The following is a 25634-nucleotide window of genomic DNA, read 5'->3' on the forward strand; positions in this document are numbered from 1 at the left end:
ATATCGTTATTTATATCATTTTTTATTTAAGTTATAACCTCCCCACCCGCCTATGTTTACTGAACCTTGATCTAAGTTTAAATTTCCTCTATCTTTAATATATACTGATTCCTTAAAACATAGTTTGTACCAATTAGTTTCCTGACATAAAACCCGAGTTAAATCCCAATCAATTTTATGGTCGTTGTTCTGTTTTATATGGGTCGCCAGTCCGTTGGTTTCGTCGTATTTTTTTACAGCGTTTTTTCATTTCCGTTTGTCTTTTTTTAGCTGTCGTTTTGTTTGTCCTATGTATTTTTCATCACATTTACATCTAATTTCATATATTATACCCGTTTTTTCATTTCATCTATTCTCGGTTTATTTTTAATTAATTCTGATTTTAATGTGTTCGTTATTTTGCTAAGGTAATAGTGTGTTTTTTTAATTGTCTGTTTGTGGTTTATCTGATAAACATTCTATTCGTTTTTTAAATGTTTTTACAATGCCTATTTTTATTTTTTCATTATGGGATGATCTAAAATTTAAACAAAATGACCTTGTAAAGGTTTACTTTTTTCTTATTAAAACTAAGGCAAGGTCGTTTTGTCCAGATCTCTTAAACCGAAACGTTGTCGACGTAGGCGTCAGGGAGGGCCGAAAAGACCCCATCTTTCTTAAAGGGAGGGTGAATTGGAAAATGAAGTGATTTTTATCGATTCTTCTACCAATTTTAAGACCAGTCCGCACAGTGAAACATTCAGGAAATACCTCCGAACGATTTTAAAATTCAAATTAGGTTCAGATTTTAAGGATAGTTTTAAACAAGGACTGGCGACCAATCGCGTAACACCCTGCCTTTTTGTTAACAAAATTATCGTGGCACGTTCCGTGTTGAATGAAATTTATCACGAGATTTGATAAAATTAGGCGCGCAACGTGACAATCGTGGCACGGGACATGGAGCGTGTCACGAGAATTTTGTTAACAAAAAGGCAGGGTGTTACGCGATTGGTCACCAGTCCTTGTTTAAAATTATACTTAAAATCTTAACCTAATTTGAACTTTAATATCATTCGGTAGTATTTCCTGAATGTTTCACTGTGCAGACTGGTCTTAAAATTGGTACAAGAATCGATAAAAAAATCACTTGATTTTCTACTTCACCCTCCCTTTAAGAGCATCGGGAGTTCTTCAATAAAAAAGAGAAAAAAAGGGGGTGTCAGAGTGAAACGTTTCGAAAGTATTTCAAGAGGTTATTGGTCTAAAAGAGTTAATCCCTGGGTTGAATTTATTCTCCCCGTTTTTGGTGAGTAAAGGTGTTTTTTTGTTAGAATTTTATGGAAAGTTTCAACAGCCCCCAAATTGTAAAAGATTCCCTACTACCCGCCTTCAACTATTTACGAAAGTGGACAGAGGAAGGAAGGACGCTCCCATTTTTTTTCTCGAAAGTAATAAAAACTTAGTAACTTTTGTGTTTTGGAAAATGGCGCCACCGAAATCAGCCAATTCTCCAATCGGTCTATTCGTTTTAATTAAATGGCCTAATATTGAAAATTGTTGGGATAATTATCCAATTAAGTGCTTAAAAGATGTGGGTTTAGCCTGCAAGATTGCATCTGCTACAGATTATACTCAGTTTATGAATGTGGAAGTTGATGTCAATTGGAAGGAAGGGGAAAAAGCCTCGCCTGGCTTAATAATGGGTGTTGGTGAGTGTACAATTTTCATTAAAATGTTTAACATATAACCAATAGGGAAATTTCAAAAAGTGAAGGAAGCAAACATCAGGCATATCCTTTATCGAGGGGCCAGTCACTTGGCGTAATAAGTGTACACGCTTGTACCTTTGACTGTACTAAATTGATTACGCGTAATCTTTAAAGGTCCTGCCTTTGACTGTACTAAATTGATTACGCGTAATCTTTAAAGGTCCTGCCTTTGACAGTGCTAAAATTATTACGCGTAATCCGAAATCCGTGTACAGGGAATTTGAGAGTGATTAGCCCCTCGTCCTTCCTTGAATCCTTGTGGTCCTGTTGTAGAAATACTGCAGACTCCTAGTAATTAAGGAGCTGCTGCTTTACGCAGAGCTAGAGATAGGAATGTCTAACTGAAATTTCCCCACTAAATGTCAGTGATGATGGAAATGTAGAGAAATGCATAGAAGCTTGATTCAAAAATGTAGTTTTCGCTAAAGGGGCTAGAAGCATTACCTCCCCTCTGCCTCAGCATTGACTTCTTTACAGTGTTGTCAGATATCCAGTGAGGCAGTTCTCGGAAATACTGAACTGGTCTGGAACTACTAGGTTTCTCTCTTGATTGAAAGTTCTAGTGTTGTTAATTTTCCGGAAAAATAAAACGCGGTAAATTTCCCGGAAACGTTTCCACTATACGGAAAATTTTCCGAAAATCGGAAAAATAAAAAAGCCAGAGTTAGCTATGAATCATTGAATTTTCAAAAAAAAAATTATTAATAGAAAATAAAAATGAAAGTCAAAGACTTCTGACTCAATTCACTAGACCTACAATCCTTCCCCTCGCTTTTATTATGATTTTAAATGGACCTTAACCTATAAGAAATATACTAGCTGATGGAGTCCACCAAATCTAAAATATTTTCAGAAAATAAAACAGGGGTAAACTGAAATAGGCCTATCGGTAGCGGAAAAATACGGAAACTTTCGCGAAAAAATACGTCGGTCATTTTCCGGAAAATTTTTCGACTTACAGCCCTAATTGAAGTGCCTCACTGCTGGGCTGGCAACACTGGGGGAACGTCAAAACCCCGTTATATTGAGCTTTTCAGGTGCAGTGGTAGGCGCATATATGAATTTATATAGAAAGTTTTGATCTAGAAGGCAGTTGATTTTAGAAATTTTAACAAAGTATTGATTTCAACTTTGGAGTAATTAATATTTACAGTGTCCAGGGGATTATGGTGGAGAATAACAAGAGGGTCATTGAGTTTTACTAACGTATAATACAATAATTGGTTCAATAAAAAATTAATTATCCTACATAGTCGACTAACATTAAGGTTTCAATGGCATGCAATAAGTTTGGCAAGACTCAATCCGTTTACTTATAAAGGGAAGGTGGAACTATAGAGTAGTGTCAGTGCTACGTATAGCAACGTCACTCCCTTCTATCTCTAAGCTCAGTGTCATCTCCCGTAACACGCGCGAATAATATTCCCTCTTACAAAAGCGCGCTTAGAGGGAGGGATACACTGTCGTCTCCCCTCTCTACTGACATAAGAGGTATGGTGAAAGGCGGAACGCTCGCGAAATATGTCCACTTCAACAATGAGACAAACCCACCTAGAAAGAAAATCTTCACAGTCAGGGTGAAAAACCAGAGCAGAGGTTTTATCCTGCTATTTAAAGGGACACTGAAGTTATATTTAAAGGGGCAATGAAGCTATCTATAAGTTTAATAGACCAATACGAATATTACATGCAGGGAAACAAACTTCCAGGGGTACGTCTCTATAGTGGATAATTTCAATCATGTGAGGAGACACCGCTAGAGGCATGACCGAGTTGGCTAGCCTCTCAGATGCAGTTAGCTTGGGCTGCCTCTAGTGTTGTCTTGTGGCGACAGGGAAGTTATCCAGTATGTGGGCGTGCCCCTGGAAGTTTGTTTCTCTTTAGGTAATATTCGTATTGGTCTATTGAATTTTTTAGGTTCACAATTTTAGGCTAAATTAGCGTCTTCAAAATCCTTGATTCTTAAAATGAATTTAGCCGCACGTTCTGTCAGGCTCTGTGATTGGTTCAACTAATAGCCCCAAAATGTAACCAATTAACACCGCACATGAGTGAAAGTGCCGACGTAGTAAATCAATTTAACAATCAAGAAGAGGCTTTTTAGACCTTACATTTCCAGCTTCAAAAATTCATTAAAAATTAGGCACGATGTATTGGCATGTTTTCTTAATGTGCTCCGACTGCTCTGAGCATACTCTATGGAATACAAATAACTAGTTTGATCACTTCATGCTCCTCTTAACTCGTCTCTATAAGTACTAAATCACTAAGCCTTTTCGAAAATTCACTAAGCCAAACACTTCATGTCACTTCAAAACCTAATAACTACTACTAGTTATTTATATATATATATATATATATATATATATATATATATATATATATATATATATATAATATAATATATATTCTCGATTACCTAATATTATAGGGACAGCGGCCGAAATGGAAAGGAAAAGAAAAAGAGAAAGCTCCAAGAATAACAATCGTCCGACAAATAAAACGGAAGCCCACAAGAAAGTAAAAAAAAAGCTGGTTTTCATCATTATTGCCTCAAATATTTACTGAATGTTTTTGGTTTTACTTTTAAAGCAACATCTCGAGATTTTAACAAATCTTGAAGAATACAAAAATTCCAGGGAAGATAAATTAATTCAGAAAAATGAAAAATTGAAGAAAGAAAATAAATTATTAAAGGAAGAGATAGAAAAACTTCAAAATTTGAGTGGTAGGTGGAAAACTTAATTTGAATTCAAAAATAGTTTGCTAAACAATTATGTCATATGTTAAAGGGAGAATGAAATAACCATTTTTAAATCGATATAGACTCATAAAAGAACATCAAAATCATTTATATATGTGTATTTAATATAACATTTAACGTTTCAGAAATGGCTAGCTGGTTAAGAAGGCTGAAAAAATGTACGAGCAAACTTGAAAATATTGTTTCAAATGGCAGTGCCAACGGTCCTTCAGCCACAAGTGAAGGAAAGGAGTTTGAAATGGTATAATTTTCTATAGTTTATTATAATACATAGTAAAACAATATTTGTACTTTTAGGTCGACTTGGGAAATGGTGTGCAGATACGTAAAGCTGAAGTTATTAACCTAGAGCACTCTTGCAACGGGAACGGAACGTTCTTTGCCCGATCACTGCTGACAGGACTTTTCACACACGCAGAAATATGTGAAGGATCCATCAGTGGAAAAAAATCCAATGCTTTTAAAGATCGCGAAGCAAAAAACCAATTGGATCCAGTAAAAATAAATGCCATCATAGGTAAATATTTTCTAAAAGTTTTGTTTTGGTGTTCGTTTGCGTAGATCTAATATAATTACTATTACCTCTAGACTTTACTATGAATAAATTTCAAGTCACGAAAAAAGAATTGAAGCAAAGTATTCAAAGTAAAATAAAAGAAGTGCGCAGGAAAAGCGAAATTAAAAATTTGTCTATTAACAAGGAATTGGAAATCAATAAAATTAATTCCTCTGCTGCTGAAGCAAGCGGAGTCAATAACGAAGATGGAGGAAATGAACACGCACATGCCACTGATATGGATGTCGAAGTTAATAATGAAGAACAGTAAATTTATTTTACTTGCAATTTAAAAATTAATAAAAAATATTTTCAACATAAAAATTGGTTTTCGATGTGTGCACACACAAGTTATACAAGAAGCGGGAGTTAAAAGGAAATATCCGAGGTAGTTTATTAGAATATCCGAGGTAGTTTATTAGAATATCCGAGGTAGTTTATTAGAATATCCGAGGTAGTTTATTAGAATATCCGAGGTAGTTTATTAGAATATCCGAGGTAGTTTATTGGAATGTCCGAGGTAGTTTATTGGAATGTCCGAGGTAGTTTATTGGAATATCCGAGGTGGTTTATTAGAATATCCGAGGTGGTTTATTAGAATATCCGAGGTGGTTTATTGGAATATCCGAGGTAGTTGAATGGAATATCCGAGCAAGTTGAATGGAATATCCGAAGGAGTTGAAGGGAATGTCCGAGGGAGTTGAAGGGAATATCCGAGCGAGTTGAAGGGAATATCCGAGCGAGTTGAAGGGAATATCCGAGGGAGTTGAAGGGAATATCCGAGGGAGTTGAAGGGAATATCCGAGGGAGTTGAAGGGAATATCCGAGGGAGTTGGGGGGAATATCCGAGGGAGTTGAAGGGAATATCCGAGGGAGTTGAAGGGAATATCCGAGGGAGTTGAAGGGAATATCCGAGGGGGTTGAAGGGAATATCCGAGGGGGTTGAAGGGAATAACCGAGGGAGTTGAAGGGAATATCCGAGGGAGTTGAAGGGAATATCCGAGGGAGTTGAAGGGAATATCCGAGGGAGTTGAAGGGAATATCCGAGGGAGTTGAAGGGAATATCCGAGGGAGTTGAAGGGAATATCCGAGGGAGTTGAAGGGAATATCCGAGGGAGTTGAAGGGAATATCCGAGGGAGTTGAAGGGAATATCCGAGGGAGTTGAAGGGAATATCCGAGGGAGTTGAAGGCGATTTCCGAGGGAGTTGAAGGCGATTTCCGAGGGAGTTGAAGGCGATTTCCGAGGGAGTTGAAGGCGATTTCCGAGGGAGTTGAAGGCGATTTCCGAGGGAGTTGAAGGCGATTTCCGAGGGAGTTGAATGGAATATCCGAGGGAGTTGAATGGAATGTCCGAGGGAGTTGAATGGAATATCCGAGGGAGTTGAATGGAATATCCGAGGGAGTTGAATGGAATATCCGAGGGAGTTGAATGGAATATCCGAGGGAGTTGAAGAGAATATACGAGCGAGTTGAATGGAATAACCGAGGTGGTTGAAGAGAATATTCGAGGGAGTAAAAGGGAATATCCGAGGGAGTAAAAGGGAATATCCGAGGGAGTAAAAGGGAATATCCGAGGGAGTAAAAGGGAATATCCGAGGGAGTAAAAGGGAATATCCGAGGGAGTAAAAGGGAATATCCGAGGGAGTAAAAGGGAATATCCGAGGGAGTAAAAGGGAATATCCGAGGGAGTAAAAGGGAATATCCGAGGGAGTAAAAGGGAATATCCGAGGGAGTAAAAGGGAATATCCGAGGGAGTTCATGGGAATATCTGAGGGGGTTCATGGGAATATCCGAGGGGGTTCATGGGAATATCCGAGGGAATCGATAAAAGAATTGTTTTAAGAATTATTAAGAAAACTTTCTTAAGAGAATGTAAGTAATATTTTCCTAAGAAACACGAAGAATACTTCTTTGTAAAAAGAGGCCAAATATACAAAGGATTCTAAAGGAATATTCCAAGGAATATCTTAAGAATTTTACAAATACATTTTCTCAAGAAATCCAAAGAAACATTTTGTAAGGGTTCTGTCAGCGTTAGTATTGAGAGACCTCTTATCTTTATCGCCAGAGGTAAATTCAGTGAAAAAAGAGTCATTCAAACTAGGTAAACCACAATTCAAACACGCGAAGCCAGAGTCCTCAAGATGAAGAGATTTTTTTAAAACATTCGAAGGAGGGGTATGAAAGAAAAGGCGGGTCTTATTTTCGTTATGGCGTTGTATGTATATCCGGGTCAAATAAACGTCGTCTGCCCCTTCGTCTGCCAAGTTGAAATGGGCTCGGATTGTAATTTTTGAAAGAACATTGTTTATAAATGGAAGTTACACAAGACATAGGGCTTGCAACTGAAAAAAAAAGGGAAGACCCAAGAAAATTAAAAGTGAGTTAGAATTGAGTAAAAATCTTCATAGATAATACAACACGAACAGGTTTTAACCAAACACTAAGCTCACAAAACTCCTGGCCATTAACTAAGCCTTGGTTAACTTCATCATATTCGTTTACAAAATCATGAGGATAGTAGACATGATTGGCTTAAGAAAGAATTAGCGAACACTTTTCACCCTTACAGATGTACTCCAAATCCAAAACACCGGCACCAAATTCACTAACTACCTTCTTAATTGCTATAAAAAACAATTCCCGAATAATTTCCGGACCCTCGCTTTTAGACGGCGCCATTTTGAACCCCTGTGAAGACGCTTATCTGTGCAACCATAGCCCACTCGATCCGCGCTCCCGGACGTAGTGCTGCTTGCGCAAGAAGGGTCCTAGTCATAGCGACAGAGGTAAACAGGAATTACGTATTTTTGGCCCTCCTTGTCCGCAACGTCACCAATACGTAGTTTTAGTGAGCCAATAAGATAATTAAATTTTTTGGTTACGTTTCGAAGGAAGGGGCTCCATACTCGGCTATGAGTCGGACTGATGTGAAGGCCAAACGTTGAACATTCCGTCTTAAAAAATAAATCTAAGAGAATATAGATGCCAGTATACAGACAAGATTGTCCATATACGGTGGTACTTAGTGTAGCTGGGTGGAGGGGTTCATTTCTCACCCCTCCCCTTTTCTACCTATCTCTTGCCTCTAGTTGGTACCGTGCCATAGGGGGGGAATATGGTTGGGGGATTGAGGACGTCACGTATCACGTGATGTTGTTGGCGCGAAATTTGAATTTATAGAGAATTTTTGGTGTATCGGTATGACGTCACGTAATTTATTGGTGTTGAAGGCTTTCATATTCCATAGTGGTATTATTTAGGTGTATTTTGAGGATATTGTGTACATTTAGGGGATGATTTATTGGTAATCAGTAGGCCCTTTCTACACCATCCTGTAATGTTATTCTGTGTATGATTTTAAGGTATCTCCATGTATGCTTATGTTATACTAAAGAACTGGTTTTAATTAGAATATGATTTACGTAGTTTATTAAAAATTAAGCTACAACGCGGTTCTAGATGTACTCATGTTTTGTATTGTTATTATTTTGGTGTATCTTTAGGATACTGTGTACATTTAGGGTATGATTTATTGGTAATTCTATATGTTCAGTAGACCCTTTCTACACACACCCTTTACGTAATGTTGTTCTTTGTATGATTTTAAGGTCTTTCTTAAGTTTCTCTTATATTAAAGAACCAGTTTTAATTGAGATAAGGTTTACGTAGTTTATAGAAAAGGGTACAAATTAAGCTACGATGCGGTTCTATAGTGGGGTGTACTCATGTTTTGTATTGGTTAGTAAACGAGTTACAGGGTTAGAACAATAGTACATTTTAGTATTATAAAGGGAAATTACGGCAGTTTTTACACAATTTTGTCGCATATCAATAAGCTTTAATTATTTAAGATGAACAAATGTTACTAAAAAAACTCAGAACATAAGGATTACACAAGTTTTCATACGATTTGGTGAATAAATACAATAATAATTGACTAAAGTACAAAGGCTTATGCTATTGTAGATCCTGAAAAATATAGGTTTATGCTATTATAGGCTTATTCTATGGTAGATCATGGTAGGTTTATGCTATATTTGATCTTGAAAGATAGGTTTATGATATTGTAAGCTTATTATGTTAGATCCTGAATGATTGGTCTATGCTAGGTTATTCTATGATAGATCCTGAAAGACCGGCTTATGCTAGGTTATTCTAGCTGTATAGGCGGAAGAATCAGAGTCCCGTAGATCTAGGGGTATTATTTTTGTATATCTTTAGGATATTGTATACAATTAGGATATGATTTCTTGGTATTTCTGTAGGTTCAGTAGACCCTTTCTACACCATCCTGTAATGCTATTCTCTGTATGATTTTGAGGTCTCCAAGTATGCTTATGTCATATTAAAGAACAAGTTTTAATTGAGATATGGTTTACATTGCCAATTATAGTTACAAATTAAGCTACGGCGCTGTTCTAGGTGTACTCATGTTTTGTATTGTTATTATTAGGTGTATCTTTAAGATATTGTGTACATTTAGGATATGATTTATTGGTAATTCTATAGGTTCAGTAAACCCTTTCTACACACACCCTTCCCGTAATGTTATTCTTTGTACGATTTTAAGGTCTCCATGTATGTTTACGTCATACTAAAGAACTAGATTAGGTTTACGTAGTTTATTGAAAATGAAGCTACGACGCGGTTCCAGGTGTTCTCCTTTTTTGAATTGGTTATCAAGTTACTGGGTTAGAACAATAGTACATTTTAATATCTTAAAAGGGGAATTACGGCATTTTTTACACTATTTTGTAGCATATCAATTCGTTAAAATGATCAAGAAAAATCAGAACATAAGGATTACACTAGTTTTGATACGATTTAGTGAATAAATAATTAACAATAATTAAATACAAAGGCTTATGCTATTGTAGATCGTGAAAAATATAGGTTTAGGCTAGGTTATTCTATGATAGATCCTGGTAGGTTTATACTATATTAGAGCTTGAAAAATAGGTTTATGCTAGGTTATTCTATGGTAAATCGTGGTAGGTTTATGCTATATTAGAGATTGAAGGATAGGTTTATGCTGTTGTAGGCTTATTCCATGGTATTTCCTGGTAGGTTTATACTATACTAGTTCTTGAAAAATAGATTAGTGCTAGGTTTATTCTTTGGTAAATGCTGAAAAATATAGTCTTATGCTAGGTTATTCTATATTAGATCCTGAAAAGGATAGGCTTATGCTGGGTTATTCTATTTGTATAGGCGGAAGAATCAGAGTTTGTATTAGGTTTAGAACATTTAATGAGCACGAAAATCTGATTTTTTTCAAAGAAATATTACTACAGTTTTTTCATTCGAATACTACTAAAATACCCATGAATATTGATTAAAATACGAACATTTATATAATACTACCTAAAAAAACACCAATTTTACCCTGAACAAGTGGCTTATTAGAAACTAATACTGAATTTCATACGAATAATTCTAAATTACAAGTGATCTATATAAAATATATGCAAAAGTTATAGCTGACTACTACTAAAATACACATATAAATGCTAGTATTTTAATCAATAGTCATAACACAAGCTAAAAAATAACTGGCATTTATATAACACAACCTAAAAAACCCCATTTTTACCCTCTACAAGTGGCTTATTAGAAACTAATACTGAATTTCATACGAATAATACTAGATTACACGTGATTTATATAAAATACATGCAAAGGTTATAGCTGACTACTACTAGAGTACACATGAATATCGAGTAAAATACAAACATTGTTATGATGCAAAGTGAAACATACCCTTTTTTATGAAGCAAAAGTTGATTTGTATTAACTATGATGCTTCCAAAATTCTATTTCATCTCAAAAGTCACTGCCGTACCTGATTTAAATCTCTGGTGAATCATCTGTCCATTTGTAACACGGGCACAAGTCCTTAATCCGGTATTTAAACTCACCGCACAGTGTACAAAAGTTTCGCTCGTCAAGAAGATGTCTTCGCTCTTTATGGGTCGACATACGGATAAGGTTTTTGGATTGAACTAAAACGCATCGTCTGAAGTGCGCACAGTCACGTGATGTGCAGAAATAATTTAATTGGGCGCAGTCAGGCACGTCTTTTAAAGTCCCAGCACAATGAGGGCAGTGTAGATGACCCGTACGTGGCATGGGGGCATACCCTAGTTTTTTGAGGTTTTCATGAACATTTCCGGCCATACCGAAAGAGATGTGGTCAGATGAATGAAATATACCGGTATATAACTTATTATGCTAAAAAACTTACCGATCTTAACATTTCCGAGTAAAGTATACACGAATATGGCTAGACTGTCTCTTATGTTTTCTATTTAGCACACATTTTAAGGGAAATTTTTACCAAAACAAGAATTACATATTACGTAAGGTGCATCGGAAGAAACACCTGATTTCTTACTAGTCTAGATTTGTCACCAACCTTTCTCTCCAGAGTTCGGAAGTGAAATGACTCTATAGTTTACAAAATCCCCTTTTGGCCACCCAGGAGTGTGTTATATGACATTAAGGGGGGAGGGGGGTCGAACATGGTTCATAACAAAAAAATTTATCCCAATCTGTTTTTTTTACTTATAGTTAAACACGTTCAGACGTGTCGTAATGGCTTTTGGGGGCGTGGTCGAACCAGTTGTATTGTTATCAATGGAATTTATTTTGTCCTTTCTTTAATTGGACCACCCACCAGGTTTTATGACATTACAAGGGGGCGAGGGTAAACCTTTATCCCCATCTTTTTTTTATTTATAAGTAAACACGTTCAGACGTATCTTAAGGGCTTTGGGGTGGTGGTCGTACCATTTGTATTGCTCTGAATGGAATTTGTATTTAGAGTGATTTATTACTTTGTTAATTGGTGGCCCATCCTACCACCAAACATTTAATTGATTTCAGGTGGTTGCCCCGAGGGCATTATCCGGGCAAGTCTCAACAAGTTATGTTTTTGTAGCGTTAGCAGAGATACAACATATCATTAGACCGAAGCATTAACCTAATACGTAATATATTTATCAAAATTATCAACCTCGTAATCAAAAATTTGTGGAAAACGTAAAACAGTATTGAAAGAAGCGTCATTCACAACGCATTTCGTGTTAGAAGTAAAAAACAATCGAAACGTTTTTGATCATTTGGGTTACAATGGACCGACACGAAAACGATAATTTGAAATTCCTAAAACCCCATAGGAATACATGGGAAAATGAATACACCACCGAAACGAAATCAGTCGTTTAGCATACTTTCTACCGACACGAAACAGGTCATTTGAAAAAAATTTCAAATGTTAAAAACGTTGAGTTAAATTTTAGCTAAATTTTTCAAAATTACCCTATGTTTCACCAAAAAAACTTTTAATTTAGCACCGATTAAGAATTTAGGATACATTCCTTAACGGTATATACTCCAGACAAGGGGGGTGGGAGGGGGAAGGAGATCAACAAAGATCTTAAGGGCATAATAAAATGATTGTAAAAATAACTCACTCTGACACGCTGAAGAGTCCGTTACCATTAGGTGCGGGAGGTTGCTACGTTCTCCCCATCCCCATTGTATGTTGCGAGTTGTTATGGAGTCAAGTACACAAAGGTTGACGAGATTACGCCAGATCTTGGAGATAAACCCTCAAAAACTACTTATTGTACTATTTATTTTATTGATCTTGGGAATGCTGGAATTCCTTAATCTCTGGTTTCAGAGTTTGGACGAGATTGTTTAAAGAATGACGTCATCTTACAAACATGTTGAAACGCGCCCGTAAAGAATAACTTAATCCTTTGTTAAGAAATACTCTTTGTTATCTCTTTTGTATTTTTAAAAAATAAATGTGTCACCTTTTAATACTGTTTTCTTTTATTTCATATACTAAGTAATGGGGGGTAAAAGAGAGGGGTAGGAACTGTTGGTGATAAATAAATCGAATATTTCTATCATCATATTCATTCATCATCATGAACTCGGAGCTGCAGAGATATCATACTTTTTTCTCCTATCCACAAGATGGAAACTATAAAAAAGCTTTAAGCAGAGCGGGGTTTTATTCGTTACATACCGATGATCTAGTACAGTGCTTCGAATGCAACGGCATTTTATTAGCCTGGAAACCCACTGATAATCCTTACGAAGAACATTTGAAACATTTCCCTAAGTGCAACTTTATCAGAGGTAGGCACACAAAAAACCCAGCTCTGCTTAAAGCTTTTTTATACTTTCCATCTTCTGGCCAGGATTAAAAAGTATGATATCTCTGCAGCTCCGAGTTCATGACGATGAATGAATATGATGATAGAAATATTCGATTTATTTATCACCAATAGTTACTATCCCTCTCTTTTACCCCCCCCCCATTTCTTAATATATGAAATAAAAGAAAACAGTATTAAAAGGTGACACATTATTATATATATTATAAATTTAACTACTTAAATAAAATCTTAATAAAAAAATTAGACCTAATAAAAATTAAAGAATATGAACAAATAAGGTATTATAATATATCCGTTGAAAAATACCTCCTCATAAGCATAAACATTTCCCCACTCCTGATCCCCCAAAAATTTCTCCCCAACCTAAATCTCCTTTTACAAAAGAAACTCTGTTTACCTTAAAAAAATTACTTATAAAAAATGAGGCCAGACTTAATAAAAACCTCATAGAAATAAAATAATAAAAAATAATACTACTATAAAGATTTATAAACATTTCTATAATAGGTAATCAAAACCAAAAAAATAAAAAAACACCAATCAAAGTAAATATTTTTTCACCGGGAGACAAAACAACTAAAGCACTATAATTAAATAATAATCAACTCATCATACCACCAAAAATTACCCCTAGTTGAAAGAAAAAAAATAGAAAAATTTATCTCTTTTCTTTCAGAATAATTAAAAAAATGTACCCCTATATATCCATTTAATAACAAATTATAAATTAAACGTGAATTGTAAACAACAGTGGAAAAAACTCCTAAAAAAAATAAAAATATATAATAACCCACACCCCTCTGTTAAAAATAACTCAATAATTAAATCCTTTGAATAAAACCCACAACTAAAAGGGATACCCCCTAATCTTAAAAAACTTAATAATATCCCATAACCTAGCATAGGAGAAAAATTTAACAAACCCCTAATATCCGAATATCTTGTAATCCATTACCTCTATGAATCATCGAACCAGCGCATAAAAATAATAAAGCCTTAAAAATTGCATGAGTCAATATATGAAAATAAGCTCACTCCCAAAGACCCAAAGATAAACTGAACATTATTAAAGCTAACTGACTTAAAGTTGATAAAGCAATGACCCTTTTAAAATCTATTTCTATACATGCCCCCACCCCTGATAATAATAAAGTTAATAATGAAGTATATATTATAACTCTCCCATAAACTCTGAATAAAAAAAGATCATGAAAACGAATTAATAAAAATACTCCAGCTGTAACTAAAGTAGAAGAATGAACTTAAGAAGAGACAGGGGTGAGGGCAGCTATAGCTGCTGGAAGTCAAGAAGAATAAGGAATTTGCGCTCTTTTAGTTATGGCCGCTAATAAAAATACAACTAAATAACCAAACGGATAAAAGGTCCAAATTTAAACTATTAAAAAAAAATAAAATCCCAGCCCCCCCCCCCCCCCCAAATTTACTATCGCGAGAATACCCAAAAGAATCCCTACATCACCTTCCCGATTTCTCAAAACTGTTAATATACCTACATTAAAAGAACGAATATTTTGATAATAAATTACCAAGGCATAAGAAATTAAACCTAAACCATCCCAACCTAACAGTAAACTTATTAAATTGGGACTCAAGACTAATAAAGCTACTGAAAGAATGAATAATAAAACTAAAGAAAAAAACCGTACCTCTCTGCCATCACCCATCATATAAGAGTGGCTATAAACAAATACAAAAAAAGAAATTAAAAGAACAACGGATAAAAACACAACCCCCACTCAATCAAATTATAAAATAAAACCCCCACTCCCAGAAGCACTAAACAGTTCACACTCATACAAAAATACTTGCCCAGACCAGCTCAAATAAAAAAAATTGACATTTACTTAAAAGGAGCCCTATCTTTAATCCCACAAATTAAATTTTTTTATTAAACTACTAAAGTTAAATAATAAGACCGAAATTTAAAACTAATAATAACAAGGGATAAATATGCCCCCATAAAACCAAATTTTCCCTTAAACTTCTTGGGTAGAATCTTCTAAAAGTTCAAAATCGACCATGTTGGCTCAAAGAAAATAAATATAAAGAATAACATCCAGCCAAAAAAAAAAATATACACCCTAAAGGAAATATTAATCAACATCTAACTTGAACTACCCCAAATGAAAGAAACAATTCCCCCACTAAATTTAGAAAAGGAGGAGCAGCCATATTTCTCACACTTAAAATAAATCACAAAAATGAAAAACTAGGTAAAACTAAGATTAACCCACGAAGAAGGAGAAGTCTTCATGTATGTAAGCGCTCATAAATCATATTTACAATAGCAAACAACCCAGAAGAAGTAAATCCATGGGAAAGTATTATAATAACTGAGCCAAGATAACCATAAACTGATAGTCTAAAAACACCCCCAAGAAACATACTTATATGCCCTACCGAAGAATAAGCATCTAACCCCTTTATATCTCTTTGGGACAAACATAAAAATCTTATAATTACCCCTCCCCCTATAAAAAAGATAAAAGAATATCACCATACTCAACTAAAAACCCTAAATATAACGGGATTAACCGTAGCATACCATACCCCCCTATTTTTAGCATTACGCCAGCCAAAATCATTGAACCAAAAACAGGTGCTTCTACATGAGCCTTTGGTAGTCATAAATGCACTATATACCCATGTAACTTAATTAAGAAAGCTAAATAAATAAAAAAAATAGGAAGAACTTCTTAGACTACTCAGGCTATAGTAAAAAACATTTATAGTACCTAAATCCCACCCTATCCTAATAAGAGAGGTAAAGAACCAAATATAGTATAAAATAATATATAAACCCCAGCTTTTCTGGTTGAAAACCATACCCAACAATTAATAAAAGAGGTACTAAAGACGCTTCAAAAGAAAAATAAAAATATAATAAATCTATAGCTAGAAAAGTGAGCACTAAAGTTAATAATATAAATACACATAAAACTTTGTATCATAAAAAATTAAAATTTTCCCTTTTAATTCCGCCTCTGGCTAATAAACCTAAATATAAAATTCAAAGGGTTAGAAAAACTAAAGAATAGCTTAACAAATCACACGCAAAAACTATAGAAATTTGAGAAACCCCCTCTATAGGGTAAACTATTACTCAACCTAAACAAGATAGGCCTAATAAAGTTAACAAAACATAATAAGGTAATTTTATTCTAAGAACTATTAAAGAAAATCAAAAAAATAAAAGCTAACATTGAAGAAAATTTAAGAGCTACAAAGTTCTCCACCATATCCCTTTACTAATCTCACTAAAATTCCCAGACCAAAACTTCCTTCACATACTACCACAAAAAGATATAGCATTATTATAATACAATTATTTATCCCACCGGATAATGAAAATACCAACAACAAAAAAACAGCTAATATTAAAAATTCTAATCTCAAAACTACTACTAACAAATGATAACGTCTTAACACTACACATATTAATCCCCCAAAAAATAAACAAAAAACATGAAAATTTAATATAACCATTAAAGCTTTAATAGTTTATAATAAAACCTTGGTTTTGTAAACCAAAATAGAACTAATACTTAAAGCTTTAAGAGAACTACATAGTAATTTTAATTCCCAAAATTAATATTATAACTTATAACTATCTCTTAAAAATTTTACTTTTCATCTTAACCTTATTGATATTACTTAGTATATACACAATTCACCAACTAGTTATTATCTTAAGATTGATTAGATCCGTTATTATTATTTCAGTAATAACCTTTATAGCCACAAAAATTTCACTATTTGGGTATATAATTATTTTAATACTTTTGGGGGGATTAATTATTCTATTTATTTATATAGCTTCAATTGCCCCAAATGAGCCTATCTACACTAAGCATCTTAAACTACTAACTCTAGCTTCAATTTTAATCACAATAATAATAAAAAATTTTGAAGAATTTTACCCCTTGAGTTCTAACAAGCCAAATGAAATTATTATACTAATGAGAAACCCTACTCTAATTACATTAAGCGCCACATATTTATTTATTACCTTAATTGCCGTGGTACAAATCACAAAAATTAAAACAGGGCCTTTACGATCACAATTTTAATTAAATGACAATACCAATTCGAAAAACACACCCACTAATTAAAGTAATTAATTCTGCCCTAATTGATCTCCCAGCACCTTCTAATATTTCTTATTGATGAAATTTTGGGTCCCTTCTAATTTTATGCTTGATCCTCCAAATCATAACAGGAATTTTCTTAGCTATACACTATACCGCTGATGTAAACTTAGCTTTTAATTCATTATCCCATATTATACGGGATGGAAATATAGGTTGGATATTTCGGTTTGCACATGCAAATGGAGCTAGCTTATTCTTTATCTGCATCTATTTACACATTGGGCGAGGATTATATTATGGGTCTTATAAGTCTTCTACTGTTTGAATAACAGGAATTATCATCTTATTCATTTTAATGGCTACAGCATTCCTAGGTTATGTGTTACCTTGGGGACAAATATCTTTTTGGGGGGCCACCGTCATTACTAACCTATTCTCTGCCATTCCTTATATTGGAAGAAGCTTAGTTACATGATTATGAGGGGGTTTCTCAGTTGATAACCCCACTCTGACACGATTCTTTACTCAACATTTTATACTTCCTTTTATCCTAGCAGCAATAATCTTTATTCATATTGTTTTTCTTCACCAGAAAGGTTCTAATAATCCCTAAGGTTTAAAAAGAAATATTGACAAAATCCCTTTCCACCCTTACTTTACTATTAAAGATGTTTTAGGGTATTCAATCGTACTAACTTTATTCATTTCCCTAGTTTTAACTTCTCCTAACCTTCTAGGAGATCCTGAAAATTTCAACCCTGCAAATAGCTTAGTAACCCCTTTACATATCCAACCTGAATGATACTTCTTATTCGCCTACGCAATCTTGCGATCTATTCCTAATAAACTTGGGGGTGTCTTAGCCTTAGTATTATCTATTGCTATCCTAATGGTTATACCTTTAATAAAAAGAAATTTTCAAACACTACAGTTTTACCCTCTAAACCAAGTTCTATTTTGGTCATGAGCTAACATCCTAATTTTATTAACCTGAATTGGAGCTTCCCCTGTTGAAGATCCATACCTAATAATAGGGCAAGTTCTTACTGTATTATATTTTTCTTATTTTATTTCTAACCCTTTGCTTACTTTAATGCAAGATAACCTAATCAAAAAAATTTAATCGTTTAGCTAATTTTAAGCATTTGTTTTGAAAGCATCTTATAGGTTTACACCTAACGATTTTCAAAATTTGAAACTAGACTAATACTACCCCAAATACAAATAAGAAAAAACCTAAAACTAAAGGTAAAAATCTCTTTCATGCTAGCATCATCAACTTATCATAACGGAAACGAGGAAAAGAGCCACGCACTCATAAAAAAACAAATATTAAAACTAAGACTAATAAAGAAAAACTTAAATTTAAAACAAAAAATAAATAAAGAGTAAAAATACACATAAAAATAATATTAGAATACTCTGCAATAAAAATTAGAGCAAAACCCCCTGCACCATATTCAATATTAAAACCAGATACAAGCTCTGATTCCCCTTCAGCAAAATCAAAGGGACTACGGTTAGTCTCAGCTAAACAAGAAATTACTCAGATGAATAATAATAAAAAATATAATACAAACTTAGTGGTCCCAAAAGAATCAAAAGTAAAAAGATTATAATCCCCAGGTAAAATTACTAAAGACAATAAAATTAAAGCTAGTCTAACTTCATAGGAAACCGTCTGGGCTACAGCACGATAACAACCTAGCATCGCATAGGCTGAATTTCTTCTCCAACCACAACCTAATAAGGGATAAACCCCTAGACTAGAAATAACTAAAAATAGGACCACCCCTCAAACTAGATTAAAACCTTCCCAAATAAATAAAAATAAACTATAATAAATAAAAGCCAAAAATAAACCTAAAATAGGTCTTAAGTAGAATAAAACCTTTATTTCTTAAATAAGGTCATACCTGCTCCTTAACTATTAACTTTAAACCATCAGCAAAAGGCTGTAATAACCCTATAAACCCTACTTTATTTGGACCTTTTCGAATTTGAATATACCCTAAAACTTTTCGCTCTAGTAAAGTATAAAAAGCTACTCCAATTAACATACAAACTAATAAAAATATATAACTCAATAATACTATTATTAAAGAGAAAAATCTTCTATTAATGAAGCTTAAATTCATCGCACTTAATCTGCCACATTAATTAAGTATTCATTATTCAATTTCTACTAAGTCTAATAAATAAATTTATTTCTTTTACTTTCAAAAAATAATGTGCTAAACACCAAAACTTAGGGCCAGGCCCTAACAGCCCCTATATCTCTTAAATTTTATTTTAATAACTTTGATATCTATTATATATTACTCCTTATTTTTTACAATAATAATTTTTACAAATTAATAAACACACGTTATTAATACACTTTAATATAAAAGATAAATAGATAGTTTAAAAATAAAAGAAGTTTTTACACCCTTAATTTTTTTTAAAAAACCCTTAAAAATTAAGGGTGTAAAAGACATAAATAATATTTTAATGTCATAACGTAAACTTTTAAATTAGTATTAAATATGACAATGTATTTATTTATAATAAGGAGAGCCTCAGGACAATTTTTAGAAATGTCAGAATGTCTGCTTTTAATTTTTGGGTTAATTTGTATTTTATCTAAGGAACTTATTTAATTGTCATGTGAACATGGTATAATTAAAAAACATTAAAGTTTATTTTAAATAAGATTTATTTACAATAAAATGTATACTATCAAAGATAACATTTTTCAATGATCCCATTTGGGCTTTATATAAATTTCACCCCTAATTAAATTGTAAATTTAACTCAATCAATCTGACAAAATGGAGACTAAAAAAGAGTAAAACTTTGTTAGCTTTATTATAGCCACCCTTTATTTATAAGGTACTTTTTTATTATAAAATTTTTTTAAAATAATTTTGATTAAAAAATCCTTTCGTACTAATTTAATCCATAAATAATTAACTAAAGATAGAAACCAACCTGGCTTACACCGGTTTGAACTCAAATCATGTAAAATATTACTAGTCGAACACACTATCTTTTAAAGCTTCTGCACCCTAAAGAAATTTTAATTCAACATCGAGGTCATAATCCCATTCTTCGATTTGAACTCCCTAAACGGATTATGCTGTTATCCCTAAAGTAACTTAATCTTCTTATCAATAAAATTGGATCAAAAATTTTAAAATATATTAGTTTTGACTTTAACATACCACCCCAGTAAAATTTTTAGTAAAAAATAATATGTCTAAAACTAAATTTTACTTAAAATAAAGCTTTATAGGGTCTTATCGTCCCTTAAATAAATTTTTGCATTATTCCAAAAAATTAAAATTCAAAGTATTTTTTTAAGACAGCTAATTTTCGTTAACCCCTTCATACAAGATCCCAATTAAGGACCAAATGATTATGCTACCTTTGCACAGTCAGTATACTGCGGCTATTTAATAAATAATAATATCATAGAGCAGGGCTTATTTTAATTTAATACCTTAAAAAATGTTTTTGATAAACAGTCGAAAAATATTTTGCCAAGTTCCTTAAAAAAATATAATTTTATTTAAAAGGTACCTTTAAACTTATTAAAAATCCCTTAAATATTTTTCTACTAATAATCTCATTATAAAAAAATTTTAAATTTTTTAACCTTTTTTTTATTTAATTAATATAAATTTACTAAACATATGCTATTAAACAAATAGCCACTTTAAAGCCTACATACCCATAATTAATATTGTTATATAATTATTAAAATACTAAGCTTAGCCCTAATAAATTAAATATTTAAAAATAACAAAGTCTAAACACCTATCTAAAATAATTTTTAAAGAAACCAGATAACAAAAAAAGCGAATAACATCTCACTACTATATAAAAATTTAATTAACTTTTGTCACAGTTAACTCTTTAATTAAATTTATATAACTCTTATTTTATCGGGAAAAAAATATTTTAAATATTAAAATTCCCTGATACAAAAGGTACTAACATTTAATTTATTCTATAACCATTAAATTATTTTCCCTCACGGAACAAGCAAATAAAATTTTTCTTTAATAATAATAAGTATTTAAAATAAACATTTTTAATAATAAAATTACAAAACTTAATTAATAAAATAACCTAATCAAAATGCCTCTTAATAAGAAGATCACCTTAGTGTAAATAAATTGCTATAAAAGCTTCATTTTGCTAATCTAGATTCAAGTTCCCTTAAACTTACTTTGTTACGACTTATCTAGCTTTAAGAACCAGAGTGACTGGCGATATGTACATGTTTTATAGCCTATTTCAAATAAGCATATTATTCTTAGTCGTTTGCCGATGAGGAAGTGAGAAGGAGTTAAGGGGGAGGGCTCCCCTAAATCAGTGTAAGTGTAAGTCATCGGTCTGGAATTCAAAACTGCTTCTATCTCCGCCAGGCTGCTTGTTAGCTCTTCATAGGGTCTTCTTGAGGCATCTCTTCACTGACTGTACTATCCTCTCCCAAAAGCCTCCCCACCAAGCCGCTCTCTCAACGATATATTTCCAATCTATGCATTGTTGTCCCAGGAAGTTCCGGAAATCGTCTTCGTTTATCCTTCCGTAAAGAGTTTTTAACTCTTTCTCAGCTCTCTTGAATGTTTTCGCATTGTCCGAGTATACCGTAGTGACGAGTCCTCTTCGGGCAATGAAACGTCGAAAGGATAATATAAATTTCTCCGTGCTCAGATCCGTTACTGCCTCCAAATGCACTGCTCTGGTGACTGCGCATGTATAGAGCGCGATGTACGCCTTCTCGTGTTTTTCTCCGCTCCCTATGAATAGAGGGCCGGCAAAGTCAACTCCTGTGGTAGCAAATGGAGGTGTTTCTACTATTCGATCGACTGGTAAAGGTGCTGTTATCTGAGCTGCAGGCTTTGTCCGGAATCTTCTACATCTACCACATCGGTTTACGACTCTTTTGACTAACTGGCGTCCTTGCGGTATCCAAAATTCTCCTCGTAATTGCGCCAAGGTGCTTTCAAGTCCACAATGTTTCACCCTTTGATGAGCCTCGATCGCTATTATCTGTGTTAGCCAATTATTTGCGGGAATGATGAGTGGGTGTTTAAGTTCATCACTGATATTGGCGAATTGAAGTCGTCCTCCCAAACGTATGACATCGTTGTCGAGGAATGGACGAAACTGAAGGAGTTTCGATGTCTTCGCTAATGGTTCGCCTGCTTGTAGGCAATGGTAGTCATCCGGATAGCTCTCTTTTTGAATTTCTCGTACCCAGAAGAGTTTGGAATCTTGAAGTTCGGCAGCCGACAGAGGTCCCTTGCGTCTTTCATCGTTTGCGATTCTTATATTGTGGATGAAGCGACGTACCCATGCCGTCACTCTGTACACACGGCTGATTCGGCTGTATCTCTTTATGTCCAAAAGCGGTTCTGTTGTGACGCGGCAAAACCAACGTGATAATGTTCCTCTTCTCCTTGGTAACTGACTCGTCTAGAGTACAGACCGTTGACCTGGATTGACATGGCCATTGATCTCTCTTTTCCGAAAGCCAGCTTGGACTTTTCCACCATAGAGCTGTCTTGTTCAAGGTGTCTACCGAGCAGCCTCTTGACGCTAGATCCGCAGGATTCTCCTTTCCAGCTACATGTGACCAGCAATTCGGATTGGTACTTGACTGGATCTCCATCACCCTGTTGGCGACAAAGGGTTTCCACTCCCTCGACACACCACGGATCCAGTGTAGCGTTATCTCTGAGTCGGTCCAGCATCGGTAAGCAGTAATTGCTCCTTCAAAACTTTCCATCGTCGTCTTCAGTAGGCGAGATCCAATGAAAGCTGCCATAAGCTCAAGCCTTGGTATGGTGAGTGACTTTATCGGGGCGACTCTGGTTTTCGACGATAATAATGAGACTCCAATTTCTCCCTTGTCCGTCTCGTAACGAATATACGCCACTGCTCCATAGGCCGACTCGCTCGCGTCACAGAAAAGGTGAATCTCTCTATCGACAACCTTTCCATGGATTCCAGAATAGTACCATCGTGGAATCGACATTTTCCCGAACTCCTTCAGCTCTTTGACCCAGTCGTTCCATAACGTTAGAATGTCAGAAGGTAACTTGTCGTCCCAACCAACGCCTTTTATCCACAGTTTCTGAAAAAGGCACTTGACTCTGATGAGATATGGTGATAACAGTCCGATCGGGTCAAATAGTCTAGCCGCCGCCTTGAGTACCCCTCTCTTTGTATCTTGGGTCTCCCTCAGGAACGCCAGTAGAGTAGATATATCGAAAGTTAGGATGTCTTTCTTCGGGTTCCAAGCTATCCCAAGTACTTTCAGCAAGTTGGAGTTTGATTCTTGGTTCAATAGCGTCACTGGTGCTTGATCTTCGGACCATTGAATTGCGAGCTCATCACAGTTCGTAACCCACTTGCGTAGGTTCATCCCAGCTTCGGAAAATATCTGTCTCGATCCATGGTAGATTTCCTTTGTCTGAATTGAAGCAGGATTATTAGCAAATCTGGGACTAAACTTGGTCCAACGTGTAGGCAAGAGTTTAACGCTGGCGATCCTTTCTCATGGGCGGAAGCATCATGGACTACTCTGAGCTTTGTAGTGGCCTTATCTTCTCGGAGGACTGGGAAATGCGGAAGGTAATGCACTCCGTTTCTCATGGCGATATTCTCTTCAGGTACTCGTTCAGCAAAGCCCTGAGCCAGCATCTCGTCTATGGCGTCTTCGTATCTCTGGAACAGAACGGGATCATGTCGTAGCTTCTTGATAAGAGAACCCAATCGCTTGGTAGACAAGGCGATGTTATCCCCAATTTTGTCTTTGTTGTCCTTCCATGGAAGACTGGTTTTGTATCTTCCATCCTCAAATTCCAGAGTGTCTTCATGACTGGCAAGTACACTTTCCTCGACCATGGTTTGTGTATTCTCTTCCTTTATCCCCAAGGATTCAATCTCCCAGAAGGCTTTGAGAGATTTCGCAAGTTCTTCATTCTGGATTCCGACCCTCATGACTTGAATTGAGTTGACCGCCACAGATTGATTTTGAACTCCGTGCACCGACCATCCGAATACGCTCTTTAACAGCTACCAGGGAATTATCGAGCCTCCTCGTCTCTCCAGTATTTAGAGACCAGAAATAGTCGACGCCAATTAAAATGGGTACATCCTGCGAAACGGAGACTCCTTCGATTTGGTCCATATCGCCCAGCGTTATTTCTTTCTCGTCCAATTGCTGTCGAATGCATTCCCCAGGAACCGTAACGATAGCTCCACTGATGGTTGGTACCTCTAAGGCTTCTATTTGGGCAGTGATGTTGGAATCCATTACGCTTCGAAGTGTTAATTTTACAGTTCTTCTGGTGACTCTTTCCGGCTCTGATTTCCCAAAGGCAAATACGTTGACGAGTTCCTCCTTTACGACAGGTAATTTTAAGCTTCGTACCAAATCTTCTCGTACGAAGGTTCCTTCGCTAGCCCCATCAAATAAACATCTCACGGGAGCCCTGGTATTTCTTCCTTCTGCGTAGACAACGACAGTTTGAAGAAATAACTTGCGTCGAATTTCTTTCTCTGGCGGCCGTGGGATAAAAGTTGTCATGGTGAGGGACCTTTTCTCGGGTTCTTGATGTTTCTCACTTTCGTCCGGTTTTCCGTTCCAGATTTTGGAGTCTCATTGAATCTCTGCCGACAGATGGATGCATGATGCTTTCTCCCACAGTGTTGACATTTTGCTTTTGAAGTGCAACGGCGTACCGGGTGACCTTGACTCAAGCAAAGGAAACATCTATTCTGGTTCCTTATCTGCTCACCTTTCTGCTCTAATGATAAGGTTTCGCATTCTTCCGTTCGATGCTCCGTACTTCCACAGAAAAGGCTGGTTTTCGAGACGGCAGTCTTGAGGACCGCTGTTGTTGGGACACGGCTCTTTGGATTCTGCAGACACTTGAAATAACTAGGCTCATGTTTCGATTTGTGTGAACTCCAACGTCCCACGCCTGCAGCTCTACCCTCTTCTTCGGCTCTATTAGGTACGCATAGGACCATGGTCTTTTCTCGGCTCTCCACCTCTCGCTTGAGATGATTCAACAGATGTCTCGCGTCTTGTTCCTCGTCTGCATAGTTTTTGTTAAAGTCCAATAGGATCTCTTGTGGCAGGAGTCGCGTAAGAATGGGGTATAAGAAGGTTCCATATGTCTCCATGGTCGTTCCCAATGCTTCAAGACTCTTTACTTGTATTTCACAAGTATCATATAGCTGTCTTA

The 25634-nt window shown here is 35.1% G+C and overlaps 2 protein-coding genes across 4 annotated transcripts; one reads left to right on the forward strand and one right to left on the reverse strand.

Annotated features, from left to right (window-relative positions):
• The first annotated feature begins 1233 nt into the window (after positions 1–1233).
• LOC149632413 (uncharacterized) lies at positions 1234–5395 on the forward strand. Of its 3 annotated transcripts, none has more exons than XM_089851108.1 (7): positions 1236–1691; positions 4183–4271; positions 4344–4479; positions 4641–4756; positions 4813–5032; positions 5104–5160; positions 5217–5395. In XM_089851108.1, the coding sequence occupies exons 1-7, from the start codon at positions 1466–1468 to the stop codon at positions 5231–5233; spliced, it is 861 nt and encodes a 286-aa protein (XP_089707234.1). In that variant the 5' UTR covers positions 1236–1465; the 3' UTR covers positions 5234–5395. The 3 variants fall into 3 exon arrangements, with proteins under 3 accessions (XP_089707233.1, XP_089707234.1, XP_089707235.1); XM_089851109.1 differs by having other exon boundaries at positions 1237–1691; positions 5104–5151; XM_089851107.1 differs by having other exon boundaries at positions 1234–1691; positions 5104–5395.
• A 16418-nt stretch (positions 5396–21813) lies between these two features.
• Positions 21814–24970, reverse strand: LOC149632414 (uncharacterized). The gene is made up of 4 exons (XM_089851092.1): positions 24434–24970; positions 23902–24363; positions 22752–23851; positions 21814–22684 (listed from the first exon to the last, which is right to left on the reverse strand). The coding sequence occupies exons 1-4, from the start codon at positions 24968–24970 to the stop codon at positions 21814–21816; spliced, it is 2970 nt and encodes a 989-aa protein (XP_089707218.1).
• Between the last annotated feature and the right edge of the window lie 664 nt (positions 24971–25634).

The sequence above is a fragment of the Phalangium opilio genome, unplaced genomic scaffold (genome assembly GCF_054372755.1).
Source record: "Phalangium opilio isolate 3A_F unplaced genomic scaffold, DU_Popi_V2 ptg000100l_1, whole genome shotgun sequence".
Taxonomy (NCBI): Eukaryota; Metazoa; Arthropoda; class Arachnida; order Opiliones; family Phalangiidae; genus Phalangium; species Phalangium opilio.